This window comes from Notechis scutatus, chromosome 15, assembly GCF_049901735.1.
Source record: "Notechis scutatus isolate UNSWTSFEM ecotype Mainland chromosome 15, rNotScu1.2, whole genome shotgun sequence".
NCBI classification, from domain to species: Eukaryota; Metazoa; Chordata; class Lepidosauria; order Squamata; family Elapidae; genus Notechis; species Notechis scutatus.
The window spans coordinates 7,237,542-7,256,534 of record NC_142023.1 but is presented as its reverse complement, the minus strand read 5'-3'; the positions used below and the strand labels follow the sequence as shown (position 1 = coordinate 7,256,534).

Genomic DNA, 18,993 nt, shown 5'->3' with positions numbered 1-18,993 from the left:
AGATGACCTACACGGTCCCTTCCAACCCTGTTAACAGTCTGTAATAATTATCGCCTGAGGTGGGCACAGGGAGGCCTCGGACCATTGAGAGCCACAGCTCTGTCTTCTGTTAAAAAGAACCCGGTTAAAGACAGCTGGTTGGTGTTATGGGGTGCACCATTGTGTTACCATATGCTTCTTTAAAAGATTTTATTTTTATTTTCCAGGGATGATCCGAACAAGGGAGGGAGCTTTCAGCCCTGCATTTGAAACGCCCTGGGCAGCTGCGGAGAACCTTCGCTTGCGAGACGTAACCGTCACCATGTGGAACCAACCGGTCCTGGTGGAATCGCTGCTGGTGTTTGCCATCGTTCTTTGCGTGCACAGCGTCGTCTGGGACCGCTTCTCATGGTCTGCTCTGGTCCTCGCTGTCCAAGCCTTCTACATCCAGTTTAAGTGGGACCATCTCCTCCGCCTGGGTGGGGCTGTGTTCCAGTTCCGGACCACATCCAACAGTGGCCTCCTCCCCTCCTGCATGGTCATCCCTCTGCTGGGCATTGTGATGAAGGAAAGGTGCCGAGTGGCTGGCATTGTGTACTTTGAGCGCCTGGGCATTATTGTGGCCTCCACCGGCATGATGATCGCCCTCTTCCTCTCAGTGATCGCCTTGGGCATTACCAAGCCGGTGCCAACGAACACCTGCGTGCTCTCCGGGATTGCTGGAACGCTGATCATCTACACCATGAAGCATTCCTTGACCGTCTCCGAAGTGATCGAAGTGTTGGAGGTGTTGCTCATTTTCGTCTACCTCAGCATGATCCTGCTGTACCTGCTGCCTTGGTGCTTCACCCCTGGCGAGGCCCTCCTGATCCTGACCGGCCTCAGTTTCGTCCTCAACCAGCTCATCAAGCGCTCCCTGAACGTCAGTGAGAACCGAGGGAGTCCTGTGGACTTTTTCCTCCTGGTGGTGGTGGTGGGAGTGGTTCTGTTGGGCCTCTCCTTTGCGGTGCTGTTTTTCTTCATGGATTCCACCACCTGGACCTCCTCCATGTTCTTCCATATGATGACCGCCGTCCTCAGCCTCGGCGTGGTCATGCCTTGGCTCTACCGCCTGATCCGCAGGAATCCCTTGACGTGGCTCTTCCAGATGCTCTCCCAAACCCAGGTCAGAATTTACCTGCTGTGCTACTGGACCCTCCTGGCTACTCTGGCCTGCGCGATAGTCCTCTACCAAAACAACAAGCGGTCCTCCGGTTCTAAAAAACACCAAGCTTCAACCGTCGTCCGGAAGTACTTTCATTTCATCGTAGTGGCCACTTACGTCCCGGGGCTGATCTACGACCGGCAACTGTTGTACTTGGCGTCCGTCATCTGCCTGGCTGTCTTCATTCTGCTAGAGTATATCCGCTACTTCACCATCAAGCCCTTCGGACAGACGCTCCGGCAGTTGCTCTCGCTGTTCTTGGACGAGCGGGACAGTGGGCCTTTGATCTTGACTCACATCTACCTTCTGCTTGGGATGTCCTTCCCGGTGTGGCTGGTGCCCAGGCCATGCGCTCCCAAGGGTGCCTTGACGGGGGCAGGAGCCTTGGCTCCCTACTCAGGGGTTCTGGCTGTAGGCGTGGGGGACTCGGTCGCCTCCATCTTTGGCAGCACGATGGGAGAAGTCAAGTGGCCGGGAACCAAGAAAACTTTTGAAGGAACCATGTCGGCCATATTTGCCCAAATCATTGCGGTTGCCCTGATTGTGATTTTTGACAGTTCTGTAGACCTGAACACCAGCTACTCCTGGATCTTGATCTCCATCACCCTGGTGTCGTTTTTAGAAGCCTACACCACCCAGGTGGACAATTTACTCCTGCCTCTCTACTTCCACATCCTGCTGATGCTTTAGATACCCTGGAGGGGATAATGTTTTTCCTCCTGGAGCATAATCAGATACGCCCATCCTGTATTTCTTTGGTGTCTTTGGCCCAGGGTAGCAAAAAGAGACACCACCACCCCTCCCTGTAAGTGATTGCACGTTCATTATTTAAAGCTGAAATATAATGAGGCTCTTCTTAGTGGTTTTTTGTTTTTTTTCATGGCTTCTGCAGTATAATACGCAGCAAGGGTTTTCAAACTGTGAGTGGCCATCCTCCAAGGGGTTGTTTTGTTCTTTTTTGTCTTAAGCAGGAGAGGTTTGTTCAAGCAGTCAAACGACTGGACTTGAAGCCAGACACCCCAAGTTCTAGCCCTGCCTTAGGCACAAAAGCCAGCTGGGTGACTTTGGGCTAGTCTGTCTCATCATCTCACCCCTTAGAAGAAGGAGGCAAGGCAAACCAAAGAAAGAGAAGGGAGTTACAGTTTTAACAAGGCTGGTCAGGCTGATGCTGACAAAACAGGAAGTGAACTGATTTGAGAGGATGGTTACATCTCTGTTTCAGGTTAACATGGAATTGGATAAATTTTAATTTTTCTTGAGGATCGTGATCAGGATTATGACATCAGCAAAGCAGGGTCTTTTTAAAATTCTTGGGAGGCTATTCAAAGCAAAACGGGCGCCATTAGAGGTTTAAGGCATCCATTTTGCCCATCAAACCCCCCCCCCCTTTCCATATATCTCTCTAAGCCAAACACAGCCCCATCTATCCCAAGGATCTTCTAGAACAAGGCAAGCACCACAAAGAGGCAAGGTTTGGGGGAATCTTTCCTCCAGCTAGTTCAAACTGCAAAGTTAGACCATCTTCTCCTAACCCAAACTGGAAATTACAGGAAATCAAAAGATATTTCTAAAAGGGTGAGTTATAAATTATTCCGTGCTGTTGAATTCTGAGAAAGTCTTAAAAGTGTCATCCACAGCAGGTACATAATCGGAATTCCAGTCCACATTTTATTGCGTTTCTAACTTGCCTCTCCTTTCAGAAGCCAGGAGCAGTGCTGGTTTCCTGCATGCCTCCTTTTTCTTCACAACGTCCCCCGTGACATTCGTTGCTGAGCAAAAACTACAGTCTGTCTTTCCTTGGTCAGGATCTGATGCTCTTAATTCCACGCCAAATTCATTTTTTAAGCCCACACTCCCCTGAACAGGCTGATTCAGAGATGATGTGAAGCTGGAGCCAGAAATTCCCCAGCTACAGATGCAGAGCTGAAGATCAGCCCCCACCCCCACCCCCCCAAAAAAAGTGGGGGTCTGCCAAAGCAAGAGATTCTGCGGGTTTAGTTGCTCGTGTACAGCGATGGGAAAGGCAGTTCCAGAGTTGGTTGGAGCCTGAAATGAATGAGCAAAACTGTTAAATGGCTCCTGAACTCCCGTGCCAGTGAACCAACTGGGGGTGGGAAAGCCTTGGCAAGAGTGGCACTGCCCAGGAGAAAGCCCTCCTGTCCCTCTCCTTCCGCTTACCAGTTCTCGGCGCTCCAAACCGCGCCCTTGGCCTCCATCAGGTGGAAAGTGTAAACCTCTCGGGACGCTTCAGAATAGTTTCCTTCACTTTTGTGCACCACCTCGCCGTGGATAAGGATTAAGTCCCCTGGTTCACCGTGAAAGAAGAGTGAAATGTACCATCCAGCTGGACAGGCAGTCCTTGACTTACAGCCTACTCGCTTAGCGACCAAGGTTGCAACCCACAGAGTTGCTAAACACCCATTTTGAAAGTTTAACCACAGCCACACTTATACCCTGCAATGAGATGATTGCATTTTGGGTACTTGGCAACTCGGCTTGCCTTTATGACTCTTTGCAGCATCCCACAGTCATGTAAACGACAATTTGTTACCTTTTTTTTTTTTCTGGTTTTCTGGCATTGACATTTCGTTTCCAGCCAAAAAAAAAAACAAAACCCTGTCCATTGGGGACAATGGATTCATTTAATGACTGCAGTGTTCACTTAAGAACCACTATGTTTGTTTAACTGCCGCAAAAAAAAAATGTCAAAACATCAGGCCAGTCACGTGAAGCTTTGACATTTAATTTTATTGATTAAATTTCCATGCCGCCCATCTCACCTAGAAATTGACTCTGGGCTACTTGCAAGTTATAAAACAAGTTAAAAAAATAGTAAAAACGACAGATTAAAATATTATGAACGTGACTTACGACTTTTAATTCCAATAAGTTGAGGACTGTCTAAATGCAAGCACCAGGAGTGACCACGGGGAATGCTGTAATGGTCGTAACTGCGAGGACTGGTTGTAAGCCACTTTATCCAGCACAGTTGTAATTTGGAACAGTTATTAAACAAATGGTAGCAGTTTCTTTATTAGAATTGCTTTTCCCAGAAGGGGGCAGCATATGGCCAATTTGGGCTGATTTAGTTAAAAAAGCAGGCTGAGTTACACTTTGTATGGGAGATAAGCCAAAAATTGTGCAAGTGGGGAAATCCCAACACTTTTCAGGGAGAAGCTAGGACAAGTTTTATTGACGTCACTCGTCAAGCTGAACTCCATAATGGCTTCTCCTGTACAGTAGAATATTTCCAAGTAATTTGCAAAGGACTTACAAAAATAAAGAAGATGCATCATACCACCCAATCTCTAAAACAGATCCTGTCCTCAACAACCACAAATGAGCCCAAAATTTCTGTCGCAAAGCGAGGCAGTTCGTTAAGGGACTTCTGCCACATTTTTACAGCCGTTCTTGCCACAGTTCTGAAGTGAATCGGTGCAGTCCTTTGTGACACTGTTTTTAAGAGAATCTGGCTTCCCGTTGACTTTGCTTGTCAGAAGATCGCAAAAGGGACACACACACACACCCCGGGACCGTCATAAATATGAATCAGTTGCCAAGTGGCCAGATTTTGATCACATGACCATGGGATCCTGCAACAGTTGTTAAGTGTGAAAAACGGGCATAAGTCACTTTTTTCAGCGCCGTAACTTTGAACGGTCACTAAACAATTTTTTTTTAACTCAAGGACTATAATGGTTTGGTTTCTTCAATGGAGGGAAAGACCTAGATTTAAAATGGGTCTGATTCAGGGGGTCTCCAAATTTGGCAATTTTATCGCTTGCGGACTTCCAACTCCCAACGGCTGGCTGGGGAATTCAGGCAGTCGAAGCCCAAAAGTCTTAAAAGTGGTCAGGTTTGGAAACACTTGATCTAAATGATAGCATTATAGAATAGAATTAGAATTTAGAATTTAGAATTTAGAATTTAGAATTTAGAATAGAATAGAATAGAATAGAATAGAATAGAATAGAATTCTTTATTGGCCAAGTGTGGTTGGACACATGAGGAATTTGTCTTGGTGCAAATGCTCTAAGTGTACATAAAACAAAAGATACATTTGTCAAGAGTCAAGAATCATAAGGTCCAACACTTAATAATAGTCATAGGGTACAAATAAGCGATCAAATCATACTAAGAAACAGTCAATATAAATCGTTAGGCTACAAGCGACAAAGTTACAGTCATACAGTCACAAGTGGGAGGGGATGGGTGATAAAGAGTGATGAGAAGATTAATAGTGACAGTAGTGCAGACTTTGTAAATAGTTGGACAGTGTTGAGGGAATTATTTGTTTAGCAGAGCGATGAAATTTGGGGAAAAAACTGTCCTTGTGTCTAGTTGTTCTGGTGTGCAGGGCTCTATAGCGTCGTTTTGAGGGTAGGAGTTGAAACAGTTTATGTCTGGGATGTGAGGGGTCTGTAAATATTTTCATATTTTTGACTCATCAAACAGGTCCTCGATTGGAGGCAGGTTCGTAGCCATTGTTTTTTCTGCAGTCCTAGTTCCTCTCTGAAGTCTGTATCTGTCTTGTTGGGTTGCAGAACCGAAACCAGACAGTTACAGACGTGCAGATGATAGGTGATGATTTAGGCACCCCTCATATCTGTGTGTCCCAGTCCTGGCCCCCAAATTCCGTTTCCACTTCCATGAGAAGAGAACTAATTTTCCTCCCAAGCTTATTCTTCAGATGTGGCTCGGTCCACTTAGATTGGTCAGCGGTGCAAGCCTACCTTTGCTCGCTGGCACAGGGACAAACTGACTGCTTTCATACCCTCGCTCAGTGCCGATGAAATCGGTGCAAGGAATCCTCCCAGGGGGAGTTCGGACCATCCGCCGCGTGATGCCAGCTGGAAAGCAAGTCAGGAGGGTGATCTTTAGGGGATCCTTTTGATTTTTATTAATTTCTTGAGTGGATACCCGACTCGCAGCCATTCTCAGCAACTTCATGGCTTACCTGTATGTGAGCCGGGAATGAACCACAAACAGCCATTTTCTTGGGTGGCGTTTTCCAGAGCGATCCAGAAGCCCGTCACTTTGCCCAAAGGCGTTGTGTACAGAAAAGTCGCATCCTGATGTGGCACCACTGAAAGGAGCAGAGAAGACACGTGAAGTCACCCTGCAATTTCAATCCTAATTTGTTTGCAGATCGCGGTTTGCAAAGTCCAGTAAGCTGGCTTCAAAACAATCCTTAAAAAAAAAAAAACAACAACCCCAAAACAATTCTATTTTATTCTGTGCAATCCAGGCAGACTCCCTTTGGATTGCAATCGGGAGAAAACGGATCAACAAACTCACAACCGAACCACACACTGTGTACAGTGTGTGAATCCTTGACAACTTACCAATTCAGAGGCAATGCTGATTAAGATTGTTTTAACAGTAAATTTGACCACATTTGTGATTAGGGTCCTTAGTTTACGAAACACCCACAAGTTTCTATGCCCCCAGGATCAATGGGACTCTCCCAAGGGTTGGGTTGGGTGGGGGTATCACTGTCTGGGGATCAACAGGAACAGACTCAGCTGCATGGTGACTTTCACTCCCTTTCCTGCAGGGGACCATGGGAATTGCAGTCCAACATCTCTAGGGCAGCCCCCATGGGAAAAAAGTTAATAGAAAGTTCATATAATAAGAAACTCACCTTCCCCACCAATGCCTGGTTGCTGTAAAACGAGTTTAAAAAAAGACTATTAAACCTGAAGGGGAAAATATATTTTTTTTAAAAAAAATTCATCCATTGCAGTAATAATGAGTTTCTGGTTTGGGGAAAGAATTGGACTAGATTGTCTCTGTGGTGCCTTCCAAGCCTTAGGATCTGGGATTCTAAGCTGTGGATTCCCACTGCGGGTGGAGGTTGGACTAGGTGGTCTCTGAGGAGCCCTCCCCCTTCCATGAATTCCCCAACTGCATATTTTTTTTGAAAAGGCTGTGTTCACGTACCTTGAAGATGTACATGCTTTGCACCACCACGGGATTCTCCAGGCCCAAATTTCTTGCCAAACCCTGCGGAACGTCCCAAAATGTAAGAAAATGTTACTGTTCTGCGTTTTTCCCTTGCAGCCTCTGAAAACACACTTCCTCCCAACTTTTTGCCAATTAAAGCAGAGTTAAAAGCATTTTCCCTCTCACTCACAGATAGGTTACCAACATTGGTTAAGTGATCGGTTCTTTGAACTGTGGCTTGTTAACTAAACCATCCTGGCAGTAAAAACCTTACATCGCCTTGTAAAACCCAGCATGCAACTCCCTGTGGGAATCTATGCAGGCCTACTTCGCAGGGCCGTTGTGAAGGATTGAATAAACGGGGGATGAGCCAATGCCAGTCAATTTCCTGCCTTATAACCAAAGGAAGGAGAGGTTTGTGGTGTGGGCCAGAGTTTGCTCTTCCTACAACAGCCCTGCAGGGTTAGCCAGTACTCAACTCACCTGCACCTTAGCGCTGTGGGTCATTTGCTTGAAGACAGGATCATAGGCATGCAGAGCTAGGAATAATCATGTTGATATAAGAATCATTTTGATTATAATGGCATAGATGTAATAAATTGCCTTATCAATAAGTCACATGGGCATCATATAAATTTAATAAAATAAATTGTAAGTGCTACTTATTGAAAATCCTATCAAAAATCGGGTGAGAACTGACTCAAACTTGCCAGGGAGAAAATTTCTCTTTTATCACACCTGGAAAGTGAATTTTTAGTAACTTGCAAACTCATTACAGGTAGTTCTCAACTTGCGACCAGAACTGAGCTCCAAAATTTCTATCGCTAAGTGAGACCGTTGTCAAGTGAGTTTCGCCCCATTTTACGCCCTTTCTTGCCACAATTGTTAAGGGCATCGCTGCAGTGGTTCAGTCAGTCACACGGTTAAGTGAATCTGACCTGGCTTCACAAAAGGGACATTGTCATAAATACGAGTCGGTTGCCAAGCGCCTGAATTTTAATCACGTAGCCATGGGGAATGCTGCAACAGTGTGAAAAACGGTCATTAGTCACTTTTTTTTCAGTGTCGTAATTTCGAACGGCCACTAAATGAACTCTTTTAAGTCAAGAACTACCTGCACGCTTTCACCCAGCCCCTCCATTTCTTTCCTACCTGCATTAACTATTTCTTAGGGAAAGGGGAGCCCTTCACTTACCGTGACCGATTTTGTTGATCGATTTCTCCTTTGGAACCAGAAAGTCCCCTGCCAATGAAAAAGTCTGGGGTTAAAAGAACAACACAATAGCCAGATTGCATAGAACAGGCGCGTCAAGACGCCTTGGCGGGGGGGGGAACATTACCTTTTGTGTCAAAAACACCTTTTTCGAAAAAGAATCTAATTTTGTCTCCGCTGTTGAGGAAATATTCTGCAGATCCCTGTCAGAAACCGGATTAAAATATCAACATTAGCTTACAGTCTCGAGAACTTCGGAATTCCTCACTGTTTTGCAACCCTATTAAAGTCATCTATTATACAACGCTATTACATGTACAATGACTATGGTACTACTTGCTTCCATATACTCCTCGACGTACGATTGTAATGCAGCCTGTCCATTACTGGGATGGTTGTAAGATGGCTCGCCCATGTGACCTTACCCAATATTATGACCTTTTTTTGCAGTAGCGATTTAGTAAACGGTTGCCATATAAAGCAAATCCATTCGTGCGGGCTGTTTTGTGCTGAAAATTTGACCAGTTGCTTTAGTTGTAAGTTGAGGATTACCTATAAAACTCTCTTTTTTTCCCTATTAAATTTATTTCGTTTTCAAAATTTAAAAACAAAAAATAAAACTTTATACCTCATTATGTCAACATCAAGACATGTTTTACATGTCCTTATCATCTTTCTATATACACGTTTCTTTCATTATACAATTTCAACAATATATAAATATAGATAGATATGAATATAGATATAAGTATTTACATAGTTTCTTATTCTTTACCTAATTGTAATTTTGATTTCTTTTTATTCTTAAACCATTCATACCAGGCATCCCAGACATCATAATATATCGACTCTTCTTTGTCTCTTAATTTCATTGTTAGTCTGTCCATCTCTGCACAGTCTAAAAATTTTTTTTATAACAACATCCTGTGATGGTACATTTTCCTGATTCCAAAATTGTTCATAGGAAATCCTGGAAGCTATTAAGATATGTAGCATAATGTAAAACTCTTGTGTACCTTTAACTGAGTGAAACCGGGCATCATTTTTTTAAAATCAAGGCAAAGGGACTCACTTACAGAACGCCGCCAAATTCTGGAACTTGGAACTCCTGTTGGGATTTGAAAATTAGCCAGTTTTGTAAAATGTTTTTATGTTTCATATGAAACGTCCTCAAATGTTAGCTGTGGTCAGCTGAGGACTGCACAGTATGATTCAACCAGGACTGCTTTCAAGGCAGAGCCACATCTGCATATCTCCCCAAACTTTTAAGGAAAGTTTTCCGCTAGATTACAAGCACGGCTCTCGTGGGAGGCATTGGGGAATCTCCCGCATGGAAATATCTCGGAAATGAGGACCTGAGGGATGATCGCTTTTCTGCTTCCGAAATAAAATCTCTGCATTCAGCCTCCAAATCCTTGAAGCAAGTTGTGAACAGAAGTGAAAGGTTCCCCCCTCTGAAGTTGTCTACCTGGGCCTGGAGTTGTTCCAACCTCTGGGTTGAAAACTCGGTGCGGCAGTGGACTGGCACGTCCATAGACGCCACTATCTTTCGGATCTGGGCCCTCATGGCGTCGCATTCTTGCAGGTTGAAGAACTGTTCGAGGACCAAGAAGCCCTCCTGGTGGAACTACAGGACAAGTTGGAGAAGGTACGGATACAGATTAACAGGGTTGGAAGGGACCTTGTAGGTCATCTAGTCCAACCCCCTGCCCAAGCAGACCCTACACAATTTCTGACAGAATGGCAATCCAGTCTCTTCCTGAAAGATATTTAGACTGGTCTTTCTCAACCTTGAAGATCTGTGGACTTCAATTCCCAGAATCCCCCAGCCTGCACAGCATTAAACACCTGGGGGGGAGGGTTATCTTCAGACGGAGGATCAATCCAGACCCAATCTGACATTCCTGAGTGGTTGAGGTTGACCCATTGAGTTTGATCCTACTGGAAAACTCTCTCCTTAGTCTCTGGTGCTCATAAATTTGGTCTTAGGACATAGAATAACAGAACTGGAGGGAACAAATGGGGGCAATCCTCACTTAACAACTGTCTCACTTAGCAACAGAAATGGCACTTTGTTTTCATTTAAAGAGCTGGTAGGTTGCCCTTTATAGAAATGATAAGCAGATTATCCCCACTAGATTTTGGACTTAAGGAGAAAGAGAGGCGCTGCAGACATCACTGCAAGTCGTATGTAGAAATGATTTGTAATCTTAGCAATTTTTTCCTGCGATCAATAGGATTTCATTTCATATGTTTTAGTCTTTCCACTTTTAAAACTTTAGTGGGGTATTAAAACAGTATTTTAGTGCTTAAGTATTAAATTCATTAAGACATTATAAAGTTATAGTGCATGATCAAATTAGACAAACCACTTCAGATATTTAAAAGTATTTAGCATATTAACTGATTTTTCTTCTTCTTATGGTCTTAATATCAGCATCCATTTTTACTGACTGTCAAATTCTAGAAAGCCTTTTCTGCATTTTTATTTTAAGATCTACAATTTTAGTGAAATCATTTCCAACGAAAAGTTGGAAATCCAAACTTTTTTTTTTCCCCCACAGAACCAGAAATGACTCAGAACAACTGTGTGTGAGCTGGGCAGCCGCATAAATCTATTTCATGAATAAAGAACATAAACATTCTTGGTGCGTTTTGTTTCTGCTCCCTTCGCTTCTTACCTTAAAGAGTTGCTCTTGGCTGACGGGGGCCATTGTGACTAAACGCCCCGCTTGTTAAAGCAAAGGGTGCCTGTGTCCAGTTCACTCCATGTCCAAGGATCAACCTTCCCCTGCTAAGCTGGGCGGGTCATTTCATCGCCATGTGATAAGCTGCAAAGGAGAGAGACATGGCATGAACCCAGCTGATTCTGGAGGCCCCTGCAGTGGACTTTGGCACTGGACATTTGTCCCACTGCCCAAAAGCCCCACGGATTGAGTTTGGTTCCTCTTGGACACCTAAAGAAGGAGGTGGAAGTTTTGGCACAAAGTTGAAAAGGTTCAGGAAGATTCAGGGGAAGGAAGGGAAGAGGGAGGGAAGGGAGGGAGGAAGGAGGAAGGAAGGAGGCAGGAAGGAGGGGAGGGGAGAAGGAAGGAAGGAAGGAAGGAAGGAAGGAGAATGAAAGGTGGGAGGGAGAGGGAGAAGGAAGGAAGGAAGGATGAGAGGAGGGAGGGAGGATAGGGAAATAAGGAGAGGAGAGAATAGAATCCTATCCTATCCTCATTATACAATATTAAAATGCAGCTCAACAAACTTTGGGATGGTCAATTTCTGATCATGTGCTGAATGTTCATCACAAACCTTTCATGATTTTCTTGGTCTGTTTTTAACCAGGTTTTTTTTATCCTGCCTTTATTACTTTATAAGTAACTCAAGGCGGCAACACAGGGAGGTGTTTAAATTAATAACAGGACTGTTAAATGAATCTGGCTTCCCCGTTGACTTTGCTTGTCAAAAGATCGCAAAAGCGAACCATTTGACACTGGGACACTGCACAAGTCACTCTTTTTCGGGGATATTGCAACTTTAAGTGGTGACTAAATGAATAGTTGTAAATCCAAGACTACCTGTGAGACAGCAAAGGTGGTTTAGGAGTGGAACCCTGGTTCCATTATTGCAGATTTTAAATATCCTAGAACAGCCCGCTGGTTTTAACGGTGTTCATTTCCTTGTTCCACAGGTTGCAAAATACAATTTGAAGGTTGCAGTGATCTTGCAGAGTTGATTTATGGCCTTTCAACCTGCTCAGGTTCTGGATTAGCCACTTAATTCCACTCCAGGGTCCACGCAATGTGCCCATCCAGAAGTCAAAGCTTGGTTTTCTTGTCTCACCAAGACACAATGAGTTTGCTGCAGTTTAGCCTAAGGGCTATGTTTCTCAATCCTGGATGCTTTTTAAGGTGCGTGGACGTCAACTCCCAGAATTCCCCAGCCAGCCATGTGTAACCTAATCGTTTCCCAGCGTGCATAAAAAAAACATGCTGAGCGTGTATTTATTCTGAATATTCAGCCAGATAGGTCTAAAGGTTAAGGCGTCAAGGCTAGAAAACGGGAGATGGTGAATTCTAGCCCTAATTTAGGCGCACAAGTCGGCTGGGTGACAATTGAGCCAATCACCAAGAGGCGGTGAGTTCTACCTAGTACTCCGCCTATTTTCCCCACAACAACAATCCTGCGAGGTGGGCAGGGCTGAGAGAGAGGGACTGGGCCAAAGTCACCCAGCTGACTTTCATGCCTAAGGCAGAGCTAGAACTCACCGCCTCCTTGTAATTGGCCCAGTCACCCAGCCAAGACTAAGGCTGGACTAGAACTCACCCCCCACCTAGTGATTGACTCAAAAGTCTCCAATTGGCTTTCATGCCTAGAACTCACCATGTCCTGTTGACTGGCTCAAAGTCAACCAGCCTGGTTTCAGGCCTTAAAGTAGGACCAGAACTCAGTCTCCCGGTTTCAAGTTTGGTGCCTTAACCACTAGACTGGACCAAACTGGTTCTCATCCCTCTATTTTTTTTTTTAAAGAGGGGGCAGAGCTTTTGTTCTCATTGGAATTTCCTTCAGACTGCCTGAAAACCAAATTTAAACTTCCCCTCCCACCATTTAGATGCAAGGAATCATAGAGCGAGCTCCGGAGAAGCCGACCTGGGCTTCAAAAGAAGGTTTTCCCCGTTCCTTGGACCTCTCCTAAATTTAGGACAACAGTCCCACCCCCCCAGTAAGCTTTCAAGCCCAGGAAAGCCACTTATAATCCCTACTTGGCTGGGGAGGATGGAAGCTGGAGTGCATCACCCGAGGGCCATCCTCGGTCACTTCCCAGGCAGTTGTCCTCCTGCCGGGATTCCCCGAGAGGCCCCAGATCTTGAACGAGACAAAACCGATTTAACTCTTGACCTCATCCGTTTCTCCGAAGCGCAGTTACCTGAAGAGCATCTCTGGGGAAAGGCGGTTATGACCGACCGGTCACCTGGCTGAGGATCTTCCAGGCAGCTGGAAGTGGAAACGAGAAGGCGAAAAAGAAGAGGGCAGAACCAAGTGAGGAGATGGGAGAACCTGGGACTTGTTTCCCTACATTCCAGAGAGACAGAGAAAGGGCTGAGCGTGGGAAGGTTGCTGGGCCAGTTTTCTCTCTCTGTGTGTGTCTGTCTGTCTCTCTCTCCCTGTCTCACTCACTGTCTCCCTCTGTGTGTGTGTGTGTCTCTCTGTGTGTGTGTGTGTCTCTCTCTCTGGCGCTCACTCAGTCTGTCTCCCTCTGTCTCTCTCTCTCTCATTCACTCTGTCTCCCTGACTCACTCTCTCTGTGTGTGTGTGTGTCTCTCTCTCTCACTGTCTCCCTCTGTGTGTGTGTCTGTCTCTCTCTTTTTGGCTCACTCTCTCCGTCTCCCTCTGTGTGTGTGTGTGTCTGTCTCTCTGTGTCTCTTTCTCTCTGTCTCTCTTTCATTCTGTCTCCCTGACTCCCTCTGACTCTCTCTCTCTCTCTCTCTGGTTAACAACTTTTCTGTTGTTCTTATTTGGACTCTCTCCTAGTCAGTCTCCCCAAGGTAGTGCAAACAGTGTTGTGCATGCAAATCCTGCTTTCATTCTAAGGCTACAGTTGCAGAAGCCTGCAAGTCGGAATGCGCTTCTCCCTCGCCCTGCCTTTTAGAGACTAGGGAGGGTCTTGTCTGAGACGTTCCTTCGGGTTACGGTTTTGGCTCAGGCCCAAGATTTCTCTTTCTCTGACAGTCGTCCCGCTTGTGGGCTCTTCCTCCTGTTCTCCCAAAATTATTCCTTCTGACCATGATAGACATACGGATGGTCGGATGATAGGTAATAAGATTGGTAGATAGCAGAGGTGGGTATTCAGCAGGTTCTGACCGGTTCTGAAGAACCGGTAGCGGAAATTTTGAGTAGTTTGGAGAACCGGCCAATCCCACCTCTGGCTGGAGATTTTACAGTCTCCTTCCCCTGCCACGTCCCCGGAACCGGTAGTAAAAAAAAAATTGAATCCCACCACTGGTAGATAGGTAGAGAATAGGCTGATGACAGATAGTAGAGACAGAAGCAGAGAGAGCATTTGTCTGAAATAGTACAGGGTTAAAGTGGATTTGGAGACCCCTGGTCTAAGCCAAAGTTAGCCAAGGTACATCATGGCTTGCAATGGTCGTAAGTGTGGAAAATGGCCATAAGTCCCTTTTTCTCAGTGCTGTTGTAACTTCAGTCACTAAATGAATTGAGGGACTTGTTCATTTAAATGAATCCACGGAGGAGTACCGGTACTACAAGAAGGCCAGGGAACTCTGTGCGGCCCCCACCCCATTTTTGTCTAGGATCATGATTTAAAGCAGACCAAGACCCGTCGTTTCGTAAGGATTTCCAAGAGTAGCTTTATTTTAAACGTGAACGATGCCGGCGCCTGGATAACATCGCTTTGGGCGTTGGTAGCACTGCCAGCCTGCAGAAATCCTTCCTGATACGGCGGACGGAGGCAGCAAGGAAGCTTGCAATAATGGCTCTGTCCCCACTGGCTGCTGAAAAAGGGGGAGAAGGGGGAAAAAAGAAGGGGAGGGGGTCCCCTCCACCTCTCAGGGATTGGCCAAGCCGACCTGCCAGCAGCAGAGGTACCCCAAGAGATGGCAACCAGCTCTGGAGGCTCTACCCTTCTTCACACATCTTGAGCTATGCAATTCATTTCCAAACGGAACGGAGTAACTCTCTTCCAGATACAATATTTTAGTTTTAAGGTATATTAAAGCTTTGTTCGGGTATTTTCCCACGTCATTATAGTTGTGCTTTTAAAGTTGTAGCAACGTTTGGCAGAATCTCATCTGCCATCATCAGGCTTCTGTGTTGTGTTGCCTGGAACACAACACAGACGAACACAACACAGAAGCCTGATGATGGCAGATGAGATTCTGCAAACGTCACTACAACTTTCAAAGCACAACTATAATGACGTGGGAAAATACCCGAACAAAGCTGAATACCATACATGTAAGTACCAGTCCTATGACTCCAACCTTGGGAACTTAATTCCTTGCTCACCTGGCAGGTGGAATTTTCCAGTTGGAAATCTGGAAAGTTTAGGCCACGTGTGGGAAGAGGGAGTTTGTCAAAAAAAAATTAATTTTTCGCTAGGATAGACGTGCTGGACAATAGTGCAAATTCGACTCCTTCTTCGCTTCCTCGCTAAGAAATGTGTTCCACCTCCCCTCTCCTTGCAACCAACCCCTTTCTCCCCAACCCTTGCTCTGCATTTTCGGCCACATCTTTTTAAGACTTGGTGCTGCGTCGAGCCGATCACGGAGGCAAAATTCCTGTCCCCAAGGCTTCCAAGACGAAAACAGCGAAAAACAGACCAGCTGTTATTTTAAAAGAAAAATCGCAAAGGGAACAGGGAACGTTGACGGAGCCTTAAAATCTCCGGGAAAGATGCTGGTATAAGCAGGATAAAAAAAAGAAGAAAAAGAAAGACATGAAGGGTTCCGGTTTAGTGTTTTGATCGTCCCCTCCGAAGGGCATTTCTCAACTTGTAGCCGTGTCTTTAAGTCTTATAAGGAATGTCAAAGGCCAGCTTAAAAATTCACAACTCCCTCTGCCCACCTGGCCTTGAATACTTTTGCAATTGCAAAGACTTTTTTTTTCTTTAACGGAAAAATACAGACTGGCCTCCTTCCACGTGGAAATCCTTTCGCTCTCACACTCTGGAGAGATTTCTGTCGGAACCAAAGCCATCAAGATTTGGGGAAATCTCAGATTTTTTTGGGGGGAAGAAACTCCAGGACGAAGGGGGCTTAAGTCAGACTTTTGTAAATAGGACTCTAAAGTGAAGTACGATTTTTTTAAAAAAAACAAAAAAACAAAATGCCACCGTGGTGGTGGTGATGGGGAAAAATAATAATAAAGGCTGGACCTTCTCCGATCCGTTCCTCGGAGAGGGTCCTTGCGGGAAGCCGGAACTGAACTTGGTGCAAGGCGTGGCTGGAGAGCTGAACGCCCTTCTCCCCTCCGGATGGGGTGCAGCGTTCAAGGAGGGGTCCCAACCAGACGAAACAGCAGCAGCAGCAGCATCAATCTCTCTGCTCCAATGCCCGGTTCCTCCGGACGCGCCATCCCCCAGAGTCTCCTTGCTAGCAAGGTGGGAGGAACAGTTCCCACTTCCGGCCTGCGCAGAGCGCCAATTATCCCCTTCCCCGGAGTCTGTTCTGCTTTCTCCTCCTCCTTCCTGAAGGCGGGGGACGTTTTCCCAGCCGGTCCCGATCCTTTGGGGCTGTCGGTCCGGGAGCCACGCCCCGCTCGGGGTGAGGGTTTCCAGAGCAGGGGGTGGGTGGAGGCCAGGGGAAGCGGGGTGAGCCTAGGGTCCCCCCTGGACCACCGCCACTCCTGGGTCGGAGACAGGGGGAAAACGGGCGAGCCTGGCGAGCTCCCCAGGTCAGCGGCATGGCCTTTGTCTGGCTGCGGGGGGTGGGGGTGGGTGGGGTCAAGCTTGCTCTTTGTCCGCCCTCCAAAGCCGCTCCTTGACCTCCAAGGGCAGGGTGTTGAAGAGGTCCTCCTCCACCACCAGCCCGCTGCGCTTCAGCAAGGGGCAGTCGCCCAGCTCCACCGGCAGGCACTCCAGGCGGTTGCCTCGCAGTTCGATCTGAGACAGGCTGGCCAGCTCGCCCACCCGGGACGGCAGCGACTGCAAGACGTTGTTGCCCAGGTGTAACGTCCGTAGTTTCCGGCACTGGAACAGCTCAGCGGGGAGAGCTTCGATCTGGGAGGAGGAGGAGGAGGAGGAGGAGGGGGGAGGGGAGGGGGAGGAGGAGGAGGAGGAAGAGGAGGAGGAGGAGGAGGAAAAAAAAACGAGAGAGTCAGCTTCCGTTTGTGCAAGGGGAGAAGCCAGGCATTCCGGTTGGCAGGGAGGGAGGAGTAAGCGGCAGGTGGGCAAACTTTACCCAACAGCAGAATCAGAAAACAACAGAGGTTGGAAGAGGCCTCGGAGGTCCTCTAGTCTGACCCCTCCCCCCCCGCTCCAGCAGGAGACCCTATCCCATTCTGCACAATCTCTTCTTAAAAACCTCCAGTGGTGAAAGCACCCACAAACTTCCAGAGGCAAGCCCTTCCGCGGATTTCTCCCTGCTGCACAGGCGGACCTCGACTTACAGCCGCAATTGCGAGTGGGCTTCCCGTTGCTAAGCGAGGCAGCTGTTAAGTGAGCCGCGCTCGCCTCTTTCATGGTTTTTGCAGCCTTCCTTGGCCAAGGTGGTTCAGCAAAATCACCGGCAGTTGGTTAAAGGAAGCGTGTGGTTTGTAAAGCGAATGCGGACTCTGCTTGCCAGTTGCCAGGCACCCAAATATTGATTGTGTAATGCTGTGTTGGTTGTAAGGACCACCTTTAAGTCACTTCTGCCCCCCCCCTCCAGGGCTGTTGTAACTGGTCACAAAAAAGAAATGGCTGTATGTTGAGAACTACTGTAGAGTATGATTAGAAGAAATACGGCCCCGTATTTTCCATTTGGGAGAGAGGAAAACTTCAGGAGCAAAACTGATGCCTTAAAAGCTTATAAAAACTTTTTAAGACCTTCACCGGAGCTGTTAAAACTCCCTTGTGAGAACTTCTGACAAGGAAAGTCAATGGGGAAGCCAGATCCAACTATTTCCTCACCCCTTTCTCTCTCTTTGCAAGAAAATAAGGCTTTTAAACACCATTCTATCTGTCTCCTCCTGGGAGAACGCATCCATTCTCTGTTAAAACTGGCCTGGAGTTGGGAGGGAGGGAAAATAAATTGTTTCCAAGCAAACAAAGCCAGCCTAGAAAACAGGAAGAGCCTCCAGGGAGGGGAAAGAGAGGTAAAAAGGGTCTGTAATTAATCTATTGCTGCTTTGTTGTCATGGAGTTAATGAGATCAACACATCATTTGTGGGAGCCACAACAGACACCTTCGCGGAGGAGGAGGAGGAAGAGGAAGAGGATCTGATGCTAACAACCAGCTTGGAAGTTTGCCAAAGCAGCATTTTGCTAAATTCTGCAAGGGAAGGAAGAAAAAGAAAGAAAGAAAAAACAAGTGGAAAGGGGGCAGAATTAAAGTGGATTTGATAACCTGCCAATCCGGCAAGGAAAGAATACGTCTGAGAGGAAGACTCAAGATTTTGCAAACTTTTTAAAACAGCGGGAGACGGAGGAGGCAGGCGGCCAGGAAGGGAAGTGGGTGGGCGAGAGACACACGTGTTTTTTTTTTCCAGATTATATTTGAAGAGGAAGCAAAGAAAAACATCCACCAGGCATTTTAGCATCCGGAGTTCATAAATCAAGCAAACTGATTTATGGCAGGGAGTGGAAAATTTAAAAAAAACAACTGACTTTAAAGTTTCAATTGCAAATGTTTCCTTTTTAAAATAATAATAATAATAATAATAATAATAATAATAATAATAATAATAATAATAATAATAAATACCTCTCTTTTACCCCAAATATTTGGGTTTGGAAACATTGAAGGCAAATATAATAAACATAATAATAAAAGAAGCAACAAAGTTGTTGGTTAGGTCTAGTAGTTATGGCTAGAAAGCAGGAGAACCTGAGTTCAAGTTTTGCCTGAGCCGTGAAAGCCAACTGGGTGATTTGGAGCCAATCAGCAGGAAACAGTGAAATCTAGTATCACCTTAGGCATGAAAGCCAGCTGGGTGTCTTTCG

At 46.2% G+C, this 18,993-nt stretch overlaps 3 protein-coding genes and 1 long non-coding RNA gene across 8 annotated transcripts in view; 2 read left to right on the top strand and 2 right to left on the bottom strand.

The window, feature by feature from the left end:
* The window catches only part of DOLK (dolichol kinase), a 3,571-nt gene extending 440 nt beyond the window's left edge, over positions 1 to 3,131 (top strand). For all 3 annotated transcript variants that reach the window (XM_026689960.2, XM_087943900.1, XM_087943899.1), the window contains exon 2: positions 207 to 3,131. In XM_026689960.2, coding sequence (XP_026545745.1) covers positions 209 to 1,873 — 1,665 coding nt within the window. In that variant the 5' untranslated portion in view covers positions 207 to 208 and the 3' untranslated portion in view covers positions 1,874 to 3,131. The remainder of the gene's footprint in view (positions 1 to 206) is intronic.
* PHYHD1 (phytanoyl-CoA dioxygenase domain containing 1) lies at positions 2,825 to 14,690 on the bottom strand. Of its 2 annotated transcripts, none has more exons than XM_026689955.2 (12): positions 13,258 to 14,690; positions 11,024 to 11,173; positions 9,811 to 9,969; positions 8,470 to 8,545; positions 8,325 to 8,372; positions 7,613 to 7,668; positions 7,127 to 7,189; positions 6,828 to 6,849; positions 6,141 to 6,269; positions 5,917 to 6,033; positions 3,362 to 3,488; positions 2,825 to 3,229 (listed from the first exon to the last, which is right to left on the bottom strand). In XM_026689955.2, the coding sequence occupies exons 2-12, from the start codon at positions 11,054 to 11,056 to the stop codon at positions 3,178 to 3,180; spliced, it is 882 nt and encodes a 293-aa protein (XP_026545740.2). In that variant the 5' UTR covers positions 11,057 to 11,173; positions 13,258 to 14,690; the 3' UTR covers positions 2,825 to 3,177. The 2 variants fall into 2 exon arrangements, with proteins under 2 accessions (XP_026545740.2, XP_087800027.1); XM_087943901.1 differs by having other exon boundaries at positions 13,303 to 13,412.
* On the top strand, positions 9,904 to 10,986 carry LOC148129467 (uncharacterized). Its single transcript, XR_015745389.1, has 2 exons — positions 9,904 to 9,990; positions 10,907 to 10,986. It is a non-coding gene; the product is annotated as an uncharacterized LOC148129467 (long non-coding RNA).
* Positions 14,677 to 18,993, bottom strand: part of LRRC8A (leucine rich repeat containing 8 VRAC subunit A) — a 19,493-nt gene continuing 15,176 nt past the window's right edge. For both annotated transcript variants that reach the window (XM_026689940.2, XM_026689939.2), the window contains exon 4: positions 14,677 to 17,070. In XM_026689940.2, the coding sequence (XP_026545725.1) occupies positions 16,795 to 17,070 (276 nt within the window). In that variant the 3' untranslated portion in view covers positions 14,677 to 16,794. The remainder of the gene's footprint in view (positions 17,071 to 18,993) is intronic.